This window comes from Stegostoma tigrinum, chromosome 8 (genome assembly GCF_030684315.1).
Source record: "Stegostoma tigrinum isolate sSteTig4 chromosome 8, sSteTig4.hap1, whole genome shotgun sequence".
Classification (NCBI taxonomy): domain Eukaryota; kingdom Metazoa; phylum Chordata; class Chondrichthyes; order Orectolobiformes; family Stegostomatidae; genus Stegostoma; species Stegostoma tigrinum.
In genome coordinates, this window is record NC_081361.1 from 85,747,295 (window position 1) to 85,762,686 (window position 15,392).

The 15,392-nt window shown below is 41.0% G+C and overlaps 1 protein-coding gene across 4 annotated transcripts in view; it reads right to left on the reverse strand.

The window, feature by feature from the left end:
- The window catches only part of ccdc18 (coiled-coil domain containing 18), a 162,514-nt gene that overhangs the window by 54,353 nt on the left and 92,769 nt on the right, over nt 1-15,392 (reverse strand). For all 4 annotated transcript variants that reach the window (XM_048539893.2, XM_048539892.2, XM_059648073.1 and 1 more), the window contains 3 exons: nt 6,903-7,037; nt 2,029-2,106; nt 1,714-1,830 (listed from right to left, as the gene is read on the reverse strand). In XM_048539893.2, the coding sequence (XP_048395850.2) occupies nt 1,714-1,830; nt 2,029-2,106; nt 6,903-7,037 (330 nt within the window). The remainder of the gene's footprint in view (nt 1-1,713; nt 1,831-2,028; nt 2,107-6,902; nt 7,038-15,392) is intronic.

The window sequence follows — 15,392 nt, forward strand, 5'->3', positions numbered from 1 at the left end:
AATTTAATAATCATCGCACTCTATTTAGGGCCGGTCAATTTGGATATTGTTCCCTGAATTGTTAAATGCAGGTTATTTTATAGTAACTTTGTTCAATTCTCCTCTCCAACTGTTGGTCAGAAAAGCTAAGATGACACAGAATTTGCAGGAAGTTATATCAACTTTCCTTCTCACAGCTCACTATGTTGGTGTTATTTTGCAAAATGTCATTTTTTAAAACTTGGCAGAGGATAATCGGCTCTGTGAAAGGCATCTGTAAAATACCTTTGAGAAATACACCAGATAAGTAAGACCACTGAAAGGAAACAAAGCACTTACAGAAAGTCAGAAATCACACAACACCAGGTTATAGTCCAACAGGTTTATTTGAAAAGACATGCCTTTGGAGCCTAAATCCTTCTTCAGGTGTTAGTGAGAGAGGTAGTATATCAGATACAGAGTTGATAAGTTAAAGATCGAAGGGTCACACCACTTACGAGGATGTACTAAAACCTAAGATGTGTTAAATCTTTAATCAAAAGGTTTCCATGGATTAATATGCGTATGTAAATCCAATCCCTGAAACACATACACCCTTCCGTCATGCTCTCTCCCTCACCCCCACACTCCCCTCCTCGCTCTCTCCCTCCGCCCCCTCCCCTCCTCACTCTCTCTCACCCTCCATGTCTCCTCCCCTCCTCACTCTCTCACACTCTTTCTCTCTCTCTCTCACACACACACACACACACACACACACACACACACACACACACACACACACACACACACACACACACACACACACACACACACACACACGGTGAATTTGTATTTGCAGATACATTTTATTTTGTTCAAAAAACACACAACTTACAAAGTCCGTCAATAAGGTATTTTACAATTCCTACTTTAGAAATAAGACCCAGTCTGACTTCAAAATAAAACACAAACAGATTCTTAACAACGTCTCACACCTAACGTGCATTGTCTGACCTAAAATGTTACCCCTTCTTTGTACAATAAAACCTTTAGTTCTCTCAGGACCGTGACTTGAAAGGAAATTAAGGATTTACATATACGTATTAATCAACTGAAATCTGACTGATTAAAGATTTAACAGCATCGCAGGTTTGTTCAGTACATCCTCATCAGCGGTGTGTCCCTTTGATGTTTTATTTATAAATTCTGTGTCTGATACTAACCTCTCTCACCAAAACTTGAAGGAGAACTTAGGCTCCAAAGGCTTGTGTTTTCAAGTAAACCTGTAAGAGTATAACCTGCTGTCGTGTGATTTCTGACTTTGTCAACCCCAGTCCAACACCGGCACCTCCACATCATGCCTTACAGAAAGTGGTACTGAATGAATAAATACTAGACAATATCTAGGCAGTACCTTCTCTGTTTCGAAATACTGCACTACCTGTTAAAAACATGGATTATGAATCAGATTTTGGAAAATCTGTGCTGTTTTGTGAAATGACTTTCTGGAAACAGTCAAGAATAACCGACTGGAAATGAAAAGTTATATTTAAAATTTGCCATTTTTTCTGTCAACGAGAATGAACAGTCAAATCATACAAGGATTTCAGATTTTCAGCAAGGTTGGAAAAGACAAGAACCAGTTCTGAAAATAAACATGTACACACACATTCTGAAATTAATGAAACAGAAGTTAAGTCTGGCAAAAGAGTTCGTTCAACATTGATAGCAGTGCATAATATTAGTATAATTTACCTCTTCAGACTTCTTTTCTATCTGTTTCTCATGTTGTTCCCTGATATCTTCAAACTGTTGTGACTGAATTTTCAGCTCCTCCTTAGAAATTACCAATGCATTTTCCAAATCTTTAACCTGTGGTTATTCAACAGAACAGTGAAAATGTCGCAAAATATTGAAAACCTACAATTAAACATTTCTGATTTGGAAATGCACAAATTCCATAAAATGGTCACCCGATTTAAATTTAACTAATCAACACTTCTTCAATTTGCATGCATTTACCATCTATAAAAACAGAATTATAAAGAGTATAAAATAATGTTTACAGACTTTGGAAGCATCTTCATCTGTTTGATTTTGTAAGGTTTTTAATGCGGCATTATTTCTGTCATTTTGTTTCTTTATTTCCTAGAAATATAGATAAAACATGTCAGAAAGAATGCTGGGGGGCATAGAATAGATAATGCCAACATTATAGATGTGATCATTATAATCAGAAATAGAAATAACCAAATATTGTAAAGTTCACATAAACATTTAGTTGTGCTGCCAATGGAAGTTTCATTTTGAATTTTTGTCTAGTTTGAAACCTTAAGAGTTTCTGCACTGATTTCATACAGTAAACAGATCAATCCACACAGCTGTATGATTTTTCTGAGAAATTGTAATTTGGCTGGTCTGCTCCTTAGCTGAATTATTCATCAGATCAAGACATGGCAACAATTCTCCCAAGCCGTGATTTTTGTGGGGTTTGACACAAGCATAATAATTTGGAAATCATTTGAGATTTTTTGAGGCCTTTAATCCGAATCCTTAATGCAAATTGGCATGGTTGTTGCTTTTCAATAATATGGGAAAGTACAGGTTTAGTGATACTAATCAATGGAAATGATTTCCAAGTTTATGGCTGACACTGATTTATACAGGTGTTAGAACTTTGGAGAAAATTCAACTGCAAAAAATCTTGACGCAGTAGACATAGCTAAGATACAGACGCAAAGTACGCATTTAGTACTTGCTCAAGAAGATGCTGAAGTCATGGTGAAAGAAGGCATAAAGAATGGGCTGAAAATTCATAAATTGGAATTATTGGCAAATGTTAAATGCAGGCAGACTTCCTAAGTCATTCGGACCAGATGGGATACATCTAAGGATACTGAAGAAAGTAAGGGCCAAAATTACAGAGGCAACGTCTTTCATCTTCCAATCCTCTTCAGTTACAGTGTGTAGTATCAGACAACTAGAAAATTGCAAATATTGCATCTTTGTTCAGAAAAAACTGTGTAACATTAAACCCAGCAACTACAAACCAATCAGCTCAATCTTAGCAGCGGGAAACCTTTTACAAATGATAATCTTGAGACAAAACTAGCACTGACTTGGTTAAGTGTGGTTTAATTAAAGAACGCCTAATGGATCTGTAAAAGGCAAATAATGTTTAACTTAAACTGCCTCATTACAGATTAGCAGATATGAAACAGCCTGATACCTACTTGGGATCCACAAAACATTTCTCCAGGAAACTGTCCCAAATAAACTATCAATTTTTCTTTATTGCTACCTTTACCAATTTGATTTTGCCAACATCAAGATTAAAGTAATCATGATTAGTGTACTGGCTTTTTATTTTAACATGCCCTCATTAACTTACTATTTATTCTACCAGACAGAAAAGGTACTGTCAGGGGCTGGTACTCCCACCAGTACCTTCTATCTTTGGTTACTTTTTACCTCCATCCTAATTTTTTCTACATTATCCCATCCCAAATCATTTCTTGCTATCATACATATGTCACATTGCACCAACAAAGCTACCCTTCCCTTTTGAAAGATCACATACCACTGAATATGCAGCTCCTAACTTTTATCTCCTTGTAATCATGTCTCTGTAATGGCTACACAATCATATCCATTAACCTCCATTTTTGTTGCTAATTCATTCATTTCGTTCCAAATATTATGCACATTTAAGTAATGATCCACTAATTTTGCCTTTTTACTAAATTTCCCCCCTTTGACCTTATTTGCTGCTGTTTTCTTAGGCTTGCACACTGTGATCCTTCTTGTCCAATTCTGGTATCATTATTAAAATACATGCTCTGGAATGTCACAGTTTCCTCTTGTCCTACAAGCCTATGTTTCCTCCTCTATTTAGTTTAAAGTCTCTCTTCAGCCCCAAGGAATCAATTCATAGAAACACAGAAACAGGAGTAGGCCATCCCTTCAGTCTGTTCTGGCATCATGGCTGGCCTATGGCCAAATTCCATACATCTGTCTCTGACCTACCTTGCTTGTTAATCTCATTTAGTAAAAAAAAGATTTAAATTTAAACTACTGAATTAGCATTGAACGGCACTTAAGGAACACAGCTCCAAACCTCACTATTCTTTGCACGTGGAATTGCTTTCTGACATCTCTCCTGAATGACCTGGCTTTAATTATTAGAGTATGCCTCCTGTTTCTCGAACCTTGATCCAGAGGAAATAGTTTCTCTTTATCCACCTTGTCTTTCCCTATTAGTATCCTGAAGGCCTCGATTAAATCACCCTTTAACCTTCTAAATTTTAGAGAATAAAGCATTAATTTGTCTCAGGACATTGGTCCCAACATGGTTCAAAGAAATCTGTCTGTTCAGAACAGTTCCCTTCTATCCCAATTCTGGTATGAGTAATCCATGAACTAAAATCAATTCCTCGTTCACTAATCTTACACATCCAAGGATAATGCAGGGCAATCTCCCATGGCCTATTCACCTAACCTGCACATTTTTGGACACTGGAAGGAACCAGAGGACACTCACGCAGACACAGGGAGAGTTTGCGAGCTCCACACACTCAATCGCCCAGATGGTGGAAGGAACCCGGGTCTCTAGCACTGTGAGGCAGCAATAGCAACCGCTGAGCCACCACTGAGCTCGGTGGTCAGCACTGCTGCCTCACAGCACCAGAGAGCCAGGTTCGATTTCACCCTTAGATGGCTGTCTGTGTGGAGGCCGCACATTCTCCCGGTGTCTGCGTGGGTTTCTTTTCCTAGAGAATAGTGAATCTATGGAAAAAGTTGCCAACTGGTGCAGTGAGTGCCATTTCAATGTCAACATTCATGAAGAACTGCACTGACTCTTGGTTTAGGCAGAGATCACACCATGCGAGAGTGAGGTATCAAATGTGTCCATAATCAGTGTGACCCCAGGACTAGCTTCAATCATCTAGCACAATTGGACAGCATTTTTGAAATTTTGTTTCGAGTTTACAAAGTTGGCATGTTATATAATCAAGCAGTCTTAAACAACTGAAGGATCCTATATTGTAGATATTGAGAAACCAGGAGAATAATCTTCAAGTGAATGCTAGCTCATTGAGGAGAAAAATCAAGGAGTACATTTTCAAACACAAACGGCAGAAAAGGCAAGAACTTACTCATGCTAATAATTTCGTTGACGCTGAGTCAAATAAAATTTTCAAGACTGAAAATCATTTTTAGTATATTTCCCCCCTTTGACCTTATTTGCTGCTGTTTTCTTAGGCTTGCACACTCAGACACTTCTTGTCCAATTCTGGTATCATTATTAAAATACGTGCTCTGGAATGTCACAGTTTCCTCTTGTCCTGCAAGCCTACGTTTCCTCCTCTATTTAGTTTAAAGTCTCTCTTCAGCCCCAAGGAATCAATTCATAGAAACACAGAAACAGGCGATTTGGATTAAGCAGTTAAGAGGGGTTCATATCAGTTTTGATCGAATTGAACAGAAATTCGAGAGGGAATAATGGCTCAATCTTTTTCCTATGTTTTCGGTTTTCAACAGCATCTCAACTGTTTGGCCCAGGTGAGATGGGTCAGCTGGTCTTTTCCTGTCTGACCTTTCAAGTGTTCATAAAGCCAAATGAAAACAGCCAGAGTTTTCAGATGTATGGTTATGAGTTTGTAAGATCTGCATTTTTCCTCAATGTCCAAGAGCCCTTACACACGTTCCAGGTGAAGCAGCATTTTATGTGTACTTCTTTCAATCTAGTCTCCTGTATTCGCTGCTCACAATGTGGCCTCCGTTTCACTGACAAGACCAAATGCAGTCTGGGTGACCGGTTTGCAGAATACCTCCACTCTGTCCTTAGAAATGACCCTGATGTTTCAGTTCCTTGCAATTCCAATAAATCATCATGCTCTCATGCCAAAATTCCTGTCCTGATCATGCTACAGTGTTTCAGCAAAGCTCAACGCAAGATGGAGGAATGGCACATCTTTTGCCATTTACATACATTACAATTGCAAGGATTCAGTATTGAATTCCACAAAATTAGAGCATGACTGTTGTATCCTAAATTTTTCTTACATCCTCCAAACATCCACGCCTTCTCCTCCTTTTGTCCTCCCTTTTGTATACCCATGCACACTTTTGTTTGTGTATCTTATTGATTTGGCTCTCAGAGAGAGCATATTTTCTATTTTTCATACTTTTATTTACACCTTATTTCACAAATCTATCTTCCCTTCACCACCATGAGCGACCCCTATGTCTTCAGCACTGAGCACTTTCACAATCTATTCCATCTTCAACTCTAGTTCCTCTGCCTACAGGGTGCCAACCAAAATTTTCCCAACCTCTTCCAGTGCCTGAAGAAGAATCATACCAGACTCAAAACATTAGCTCTGTTTCCTTCTCCACAAATGCTACCAGATCTCCTGTGTTACTCCAGAAATCTCTATATTTATTTAAGATTTCCAGCATCCTCAGTATTTTGCTCTTATTAGCAAAGAAATGCCATATTGGACGAAAAAAAGTGTTAACTCTTTTAACTGTTAACTGTTTCTCCTTACACAGATACTGCCACACCAGCCGTGTTTCTCCAGCACTTCAGTAAAAATTAAAGTTTGCTTTCTCTTGGCACTGGATTTGTTGTTTGGGTTGTTACACTTTAGTGTACATCATTGGTTTTCTATAAAAGAAATCCTTGTGTGTATTCATGTTTAAAGGCATAATTCAGAACTTTTGTAATACATAGCCATGAGTAAAGGCCCAATTCAAACAAACAAAAGCCAAGTCAAATTTACCAGCAGTTCAGCTGGACATAATTTATATCATTATACTTTAAGTACATTAAAAGCACGGACATACGCTAAATCCTTTACCAAAGTCAAACTCTTTCAAAATCCTAATGGATTGAAACCATTAAAATAAGAATTATTAAAACATTTAGTTTTAAAGCTTACTTCTCTGGTTTCCTCAAGGAGGAATTCCAATGATTCAATTCTGCTTTGCTTGGCAGTGGTCTCTTCTTGAACACTTGAAATTGTTTGCTTCTGTTTTTTCAACTGTTGCTTTTTCTCTTCCAGTTGACTTTGAAGCTTAACAAGGAAAGGAAACAACTGAATTCCCAATGTGCCTTTCATGATAACCCAAGATCTTCAGGGAACAATGTCAACATATAACTAAACATCACTTTCTCCACATAGGCTCATTGTCAGGGACCTCCAATGCATACAAATGCAATAACCTTTTTAAACAGCTTTAACTGGAGTGTGCTGTTTACTTTGAGCAATATTCTTGTGCAGTTATAATAAATCATCCTTTCCTTGACCATTTTGTATCAATGACTGCAGGTTTATTTGGACAAAGTCAAGAACATTACAGCGAGGTAAAGCTTCTGTTATTGACCCTATAATAATTTGTCTGATTTATACTATTAAAAAACAACAGCATTTTTCACAAAAAATTTTCAATCTTTTCCTTCAGCATTTCAGTACTTGCCATTGTTATCAAATAGCTCTTTTTTTTAAAAATTCATTCACTGGACTAACGTGTCATTGTCTAGGTCAGCATTTAGTGCCATTCCTAATTGCACAGACAGCACCTAAGAGTCAACCACATTGCTCTGGGTCTGGAGTCACATGTAGGCCAGACCAAGTAAGAATGCAGCTTCCTTCCCTAAAAGACATTAATGAACTAGATGGGTTTTATGGACAATTGACAATGGATTCATGGCACCATCAGACTCTTAATTCCACATTCCTATTGAATTCAAGTCCCACCATCTGTCATTGTGGGATTCGAACCCGGATCCTCAGATCCCTGGGTCTCTGGATTAATGGCCCAGCAATAATACCACTAGGCTATCACCACCTTCAATTCTATAGGTAGTGCATACTTTGTGAGTGGACATGGAGGAAGTCATGGACAAGGCCTTCAAAACAACTTTTCAAAAAGTTCCCAAATCCAGGCTATTGTTCACAACTCCTCTGAGGGGCCACGAACTATGAGTTATGAAGTAGCCCAACTCCACTAAAATGCCAGGGAATAATGAAGAAATGGTTACGAGTGCTCACTACCTGCACCTTGACACTATGTAGAAATCTTAAAATCAGGTCTTGCCCGCATTTTTAAATGGCACCAAACACCAAATTCTTGACAGTGCCTCAACCTGGCCTAGATATCTTTGGTGCAACAGTTAGAAATGGAAAAATACAAGAGCACCAACATAAATAAAGTCCACAGAAAAGATGTCTGAGAAGGATGGAGAATCAAATGAGGATGTAGTGCCAACGAGGATCGTGAACAAGAGATTGGAGCAATGGTAGGCTTTGTTCGAGGTACAGTATAAAACATTCCAGCATACAAGATTCTAAGTTGATTCATTTCCTGAATCTCCAATGCAATTTGCTAGGGAGACAAGTATGAACGTGTCAAAATTCTTTGATATTGGACAAATGTAAGGAACTGGCCATAAGCTCCACACATTCACTAATGCAACTTCAATAAGAATGATTACCGACATATCCCTTTTAAGACAAAAATAACCATTAGATTACAGTCTAATGGGCCCACTAAAAAATGCCAGGATTAAACTGCTGAGCTTAAGCTCACATATTTTTGTGTAGTTGAGGAAATAATATCAGAATGGCAGGTTATTTCAATGAGATAAGCAAAGGGCCTTGATAAAGCAAGACAAAATTAATTGAAAAGCAAGAATAATAACTGCCCTGATTATCACAAGTAGCTATTATTAGGGAAAACAAAATAAACTGAAGGTCATATTTCAATGTACTGTGACTGCTCTGTACAATCGGTGTGGATAAAAGGTAAGAACAACTGCAGAAAAACTGACTTTTGGCATTTCCAATGGTGGCCCCATCTCACATTTCAAGCTCCACAGACAGACATCTGTTAGATCCTGGACGCAGCAGGTCAAAAGTAATAGAAAGCAGCAAGAACTACGGATGTAAATCGGGAACAAAAACAAAAGTTGCTGGAAAAGCTCAGCAGGTCTGGCTGCATCTGTGAAGAAAAATCAGTTAAAATTTCAGGTCCAGTGACCCTTCCTCGAAACACCAGACCTCAAAATGTTATCTCTGATTTTCCTTCACAGATACTGCCAGACTTGCTGAGCTCTTCCAGCAACTTCTGTTTCTGTTCCCAAGTGAGGGAGTTTAGCAGCAAAGACAGTCGAGGAACAACAGCACATTGTTAAGAAAATAAATCATGGCTGACAGCAAAAACACATTCCAGTGATAAGGAAGGATTCTAGGAATGGAATAAACCAACCTTGGTCAAGTAGCAAAGTTAAAGATAGCATCAGATTGAAAGAAAAAAAGAATATAGTGTGTTAAGATTAGTCGTAAGCCAGAGATTTGGGAAAGGTTTAACAACGAACAAAAGATCACCAGACAAAATAAACATTAAGGGTAATCTTGCAAGTGTATCAAATCAGACAACCAGGGCTTCTTTAAATTCTTAACAAAAGCCAAGGTAAACATCGACCCCTTAAAGAATAAGTCTGGGAAAATAATAATGGGCAAACTGGAAATACCAGAGGAGTTGAATAAATGCTTTGCACCAGTTTTCACAGCAGGAAGCACCAAAAGCATCACAAAACTACTAAATATTCAAAGGGGAAAAGGAGAGGAGTAAATACAATATGTAACTCTAATGTTAGAACCCTTGCAGATTTTTCAGTATTTTTGTTTTGCTTATTTATTAATTTTGGTTTGGCGCTGCAAAATGTGAACTGAAAATGACGTTTGGACTGTGAGCAGTTTTTTGAATTGGAAAAAAGGTCAAACAAGCTGGTGCCGTTTTGCAAGGCCAGGCATGAAAGTTTACAGGTTGGATCTTGATCAAAATGCTCCATAGACACTTCAGTCCCAGGGGAAAAAAACCGTTTAACTAGAAAGCAGATATTTGTCCATTAATGAGATCAGTACCTGAGAACTGGTGCCAGCAACTCTGGAAGAGTACATCATGACCAAACGGATGGAGGGGCTGGTGAGTTTGAACTGAGTTTTTTGGATTGTGTTTCTGGGGAGGAGGAGTTTGACTGTTGATGCCATTATCAGCCATAGGAAGTTCAGAGAATACAAACTATGCTATGTGTATTGCTGGAAGTTTCTCAGCGAGAACTTAAAAGGTGAACTGACGTCTTCAGAAAATCAACCAAGAAACAATCATTTGAAACAAAGCAGTGCAAAAACTGCTTAAGTAATGTGATCAGTTTGGTTATTTTCTTTTATTTATCCCTTAATTATCTTTGTTCGTCTGTCTTGTGTGTGAATGGGTCTGAAGACAAAGGTTGCTGGGTTTAATTACAGATATCAATTAGATTACTTTTTGTTTAAGTTTGCTCTTCTAAAGTTCCTGCATAGTTCATAAATACTTAAGTCATTTGTTTAAATCGCAAACCCTGTGTCCAGAATTGATTATTGTGAGAGTCCGGGATTGATTATTCAGAAGGTGTGGTTAGGAACCACTGGGGTCAATTTGGGGGACATTAAAGCTTTAATTTTACAGCGTCATGAACATAGAGGTAGGAGGGTAGATTTGATTTAGCTGTCTGTGTCCATGTTGTAATACTAGAGAAGAAACGCAAGAGAAATTAATAGGGCTAAAGACTGCTAGGTTCCCCTGAACTTGATGAGATGCATTCTAGGATTTAAAAGAAGTAGCTACAGATATAGTAGATGCACTGATAGTAATCCCTTCAAGAATTTGAGTTGTTGGAAAAGTCCCACAGGGTTCGAAAACTCCCAATGTAACACCTTTCTTTAAAAAGGGAACGGAACTAAAATAAAGGTAATTACAAGCCAGTAATCTTGATGTTAGCTAGTTGGATAATATCACAGATCATAGAATCACCAAAGTGTGGAAACAGGCCCTTCAGCCCAACAAGTCCACAACGAACCGCAAAGCATCCCACCCAGACACATCCCTGAACACTATGTGCAATTTAGCACAGCCAATCCACCTGGCATGCACATCTTTGGGCTGTGGAAGGAAACGGAGCACCCAGAGGAATCCCACACAGACACAGGGAGAACGTGCAAACTCCACACAGTCACCAGAGGGTGGAATTAAACCCGGATCCCTGGCGATGTGAGGCAGCACTGCTAGCCCTGAGCTAAACTTTCCAGTAAAGGATTAACAGCACTGCATTCAGAAATGCATAGTACCATCATGCACAGGGAGCAATGGTTCATGAAAGGGAATTCATGCCCGACAAATTTACTAGAATTCATTGAGGAGGAAACAAGCAGGGCGGTTAAAGGAGAAGCAGTGAATGCAACATACTTTGATTTTCACAAGGCATTTGACAGGGCACCAGGCATAAGGCTACTTAACAAGACAACAGCCCATGTTGTTAGAGGGTTGGCTAACTAACAGAACTAATATAAGATAACAAAATGTGAAGCTGGATGAACACAGCAGGCCAAGCACCATCTCAGGAGCACAAAAGCTGACGTTTCGGGCCTAGACACTTCATCAGAGAGGGGGATGGGGAGAGGGTTCTGGAATAAATAGGGAGAGAGGGGGAGGCAGACAGAAGATGGAGAGAAAAGAAGATAGGTGGAGTGGAGAGTATACGTGGGGAGGTAGGGAGCGGATAGGTCAGTCCAGGGAAGACTGACAGGTCATGGAGTTGGGATGAGGTAGTAGGTAGGAAATGGAGGTGCGGCTTGAGGTGGGAGGAAGGGATGGGTGAGAGGAAGAACAGGTTAGGGAGGCAGAGACAGGCTGGGCTGGTTTTGGGATGCAGTGGGGGAAGGGCAGATTTTGAAGCTTGTGAAGTCCACATTGATACCATTGGGCTGCAGGGTTCCCAAGCGGAATATGAGTTGCTGTTCCTGCAACCTTCGGGTGGCATCATTGTGGCACTGCAGGAGGCCCATGATGGACATGTTGTCTGAGGAATGGGAGGGGGAGTTAAAATGGTTCGCGACTGGGAGGTGCAGTTGTTTATTGCGAACCGAGCGGAGGTGCTCTGCAAAGCGGTCCCCAAGCCTCCGCTGGGTTTCCCCAATGTAGAGGTAGCCATACCGGGTACAATGGATACAGTGTACCACATTGGCAGATGTGCAGGTGAACCTCTGCTTAATATGGAAGGTCATCTTGGGGCCTGGGATGGGGGTGAGGGAGGTGGTGTAGGGGCAAGTGTAGCACTTCCTGTGGTTGCAGGGGAAGGTGCTGGGTGTGGTGGGGTTGGAGGGCAGTGTGGAGCGGACAAGGGAGTCGCAGAGCGAATGGTCTCTCCGGAAGGCAGAGAAGGGTGGGGATGGAAAAATGTCTTGGGTGGTGGGGTCAGATTGTAGATGGCGGAAGTGTTGGAGGATGATGCGTTGTATGCGGAGGTTGGTGGGGTGGTGTGTGAGAACGAGGGGGATCCTCTTGGGGCAGTTGTGGAGGGGGCGGGGTGTGACAGATGTGTTGCGGGAAATGCGGGAGATGCGGTCAAGGGCGTTCTTGACCACTGCGGGGGGGAAAGTTGCGGTCCTTGAAGAATGTGGACATCTGGGATGTGCGGGAGTGGAATGCCTCATCCTGGGAGCAGATGCGGTGGAGGTGGAGGAATTGGGAATAGGGGATGGAATTTTTGCAGGAGGGTGGGTGGGAGGAGGTGTATTCTAGGTAGTTGTGGGAGTCAGTGGGCTTGAAATGGACATCAGTTTTTAGCTGGTTACCTGAGATGGACTGGGGGCATTCTGGCGAAGTTTGCCGATGATACGAAGATAGGTGGACAGGCAGGTAGTACTGAGGTGGTGGGGAAGCTGCAGAAAGATTTAGGCAGTTTAGGAGAGTGGTCCAAGAAATGGCTGATGAAATTCAATGTGAGGTTTTGCACTTTGGAAAAAAGAATACAGGCATGGACTATTTTCTAAATGGTGAGAAAATTCGCAAATCAGAAGTACAAAGGGATCTGGGAGTGTTGGTCCAGGATTCTCTAAAGGTTAACTTGCAGGTAGAGTCCGTAATTAAGAAAGCGAATGTAATGTTGTCGTTTATCTCAAGAGGGTTGGAATATAAAAGCAGCGATGTGCTTCTGAGGCTTTATAAGGCTCTAGTTAGGCCCCATTTAGAATACTGTGTCCAATTTTGGGCCCCACACCTCAGGAAGGACATACTAGCCCTGGAGCGTGTCCAGTGGAGATTCACATGGATGATCCCTGGAATGGTAGGTTTAACGTATGATGAACGGCTAAGGATCCTGGGATTGTATTCATTAGAGTTTAGAAGGTTGCGGGGAGATCTAATAGAAACTTACAAGATAATGTATGGTTTAGAAGGGCTGGACGCTAGGAAGCTGTTTCCGTTAGGCAGGGAGACTAGGACCAGTGGGCACATCCTTAAAATTCGAGGGGGTAAATTTAAAACTGAAATGAGATGACATTTCTTCAGCCAGAGAGTGGTGGGCTTGAGGAATTCATTGCCGCGGAGTGCAGTGGAGGCCGGGACGTTGGGTGCCTTCAAGGCAGAGATCGACAAATTCTTGATCTCAGAAGGAATCAAGGGCTACGGGGAGAGTGCAGGGAAGTGGTGTTGAAATGCCCAGCCATGATTTAAATGGCGGAGTGGACTTGATGGGCCAAATGGCCTTACTTCCACTCCTATGTCTTATGGTCTTATGGAGACTGAGAGATCCAGGAAGGTGAGGGATGTGTTGGAGATGGCCCAGGTGAACTTGAGGTTGTGGTGGAAGGTGTTGGTGAAGTGGATGAACTGTTCGAGCTCCTCTGGGGAGCAAGAGGCGGCGCCAATATAGTCATCAATGTAATGCAGGAAGAGATGTGGTTTGGGGCCTGAGTAGGTGCGGAAGAGGGACTGTTCCACATAACCTACAAAGAGGCATGCATAGCTCTGTTACATTGATGACTGTATCGGCGCCACCTCTTGCTAGGTACTCATCAGGCCACAGCCGGAATACTATGAAGAGTGTTGAGCCCCATATCTAAGGAAAGGTATACAAATGTTGGCAATCCAGAGAAGGTTCACCAGGCAAAAACCTGGTATGAAAGGACAATCTTATGAGAAGAGGCTAAGTAGATTAGGCCTGTACTTGTTGGTAGATAGAATAATGAAAGACAACCCTGTTGAAATATACAAAACTCTTACAGGACTTGTGGGTGTGTCTGGGACCAAATGGCATGATCTCAGAATTATGGGTTGCATATTTAAGACAGGGACGAGGAGGAATTTCTTCTCTCGGGGATTGTGAGTATGTGGAATTCTATACACAAAGGATTATTGAGGCTGGGTCATGAAGTACATTCAAGGCTGAGATAAACAGGTTTATAATCAATAAGGGAATTAAGGGTTATGGGGAAAAGGCAGGGAAGTGGACTAAGGATTATCAGATCTGCCACAATCTCTCTGAATGGCAGATGGGCTGAATGACCTAGTTCAGCTACATCTTATGGTCTGATAGTACCTTGAGAAATAGCAAAAGCTCTTACATCGCACAGGTCTTAGCATCATCACTGCAACACTGAAAAGGAGCATAGACAAATGGACATGTTACATTGTTGTCTCAAAAAGACTGAATTAAATTGGAATCACTGTTGGATCATTCAAAACTCATTGTTTCAGCACCAAAATACAAGTGAAGTTAATGGTAATTTTTAGGAGCACAATCACACGTTCTAAACTACAACATCCTTTCATTCCTTGTGGATTGGGTATTAGTCTACAAACTAGGCACTGTAAAAAAAACAAACACATGCTCAAACTATATGAAAATGCATATAGTTTTAGATTTCTAATGCTCACACAAAGAAATATTAGCCTTTCTAGCTAAGAGGAAAGAAGTGTAAAGTTGCTCCAGGAAGCAAGAAAGGAGGTTGCCATGCCGCTGGCGAAGATCTTTGCTTTCTCACTCTCCACGGGAGTCATACTGGAAGATTGGAGGGAGGCAAATGTTGTTCCTCTTTTCAAGGAAGGGAATAGGGAAATCCCTGGTAATTACAGACCAGTCAGTCTAACATTTGTGGTCAGCAAGGTTTTGGAAAGAATTCTGAGGGATAGGATTTATGACTATTTGGAAAAGCATAGCGTGAGTAAAGGGAGTCAGCATGGCTTTGTGAGGGGCAGGTCATGCCTCACAAATCTTATTGAGTTCTTTGAGGAGGTCACGAGACAGGTTGACGAGGGTTGAGCAGTGGATGTGGTGTACACGGACTTCAGCAAGGCATTTGATAAGGTTCCCCCACGGCAGGCTCATTCATAAAGTCAGGAGGTATGGGATACAGGGTGATTTGGCTGTCTGGAATCAGAATTGGTTGGCTGACAGGAGGCAGAGAGTGGTTGTAGATGGTAAGTATTCCGCCTGGAGGTGAGTGCTGGGTGGTGTCCCGCAGGGCTCTGTTCTTGGGCCTCTGCTCTTTGTAGTTTTTATAAATGGCTTGGATGAGGAGGTTGAGGGGTGGGTTAGTATGTTTGCT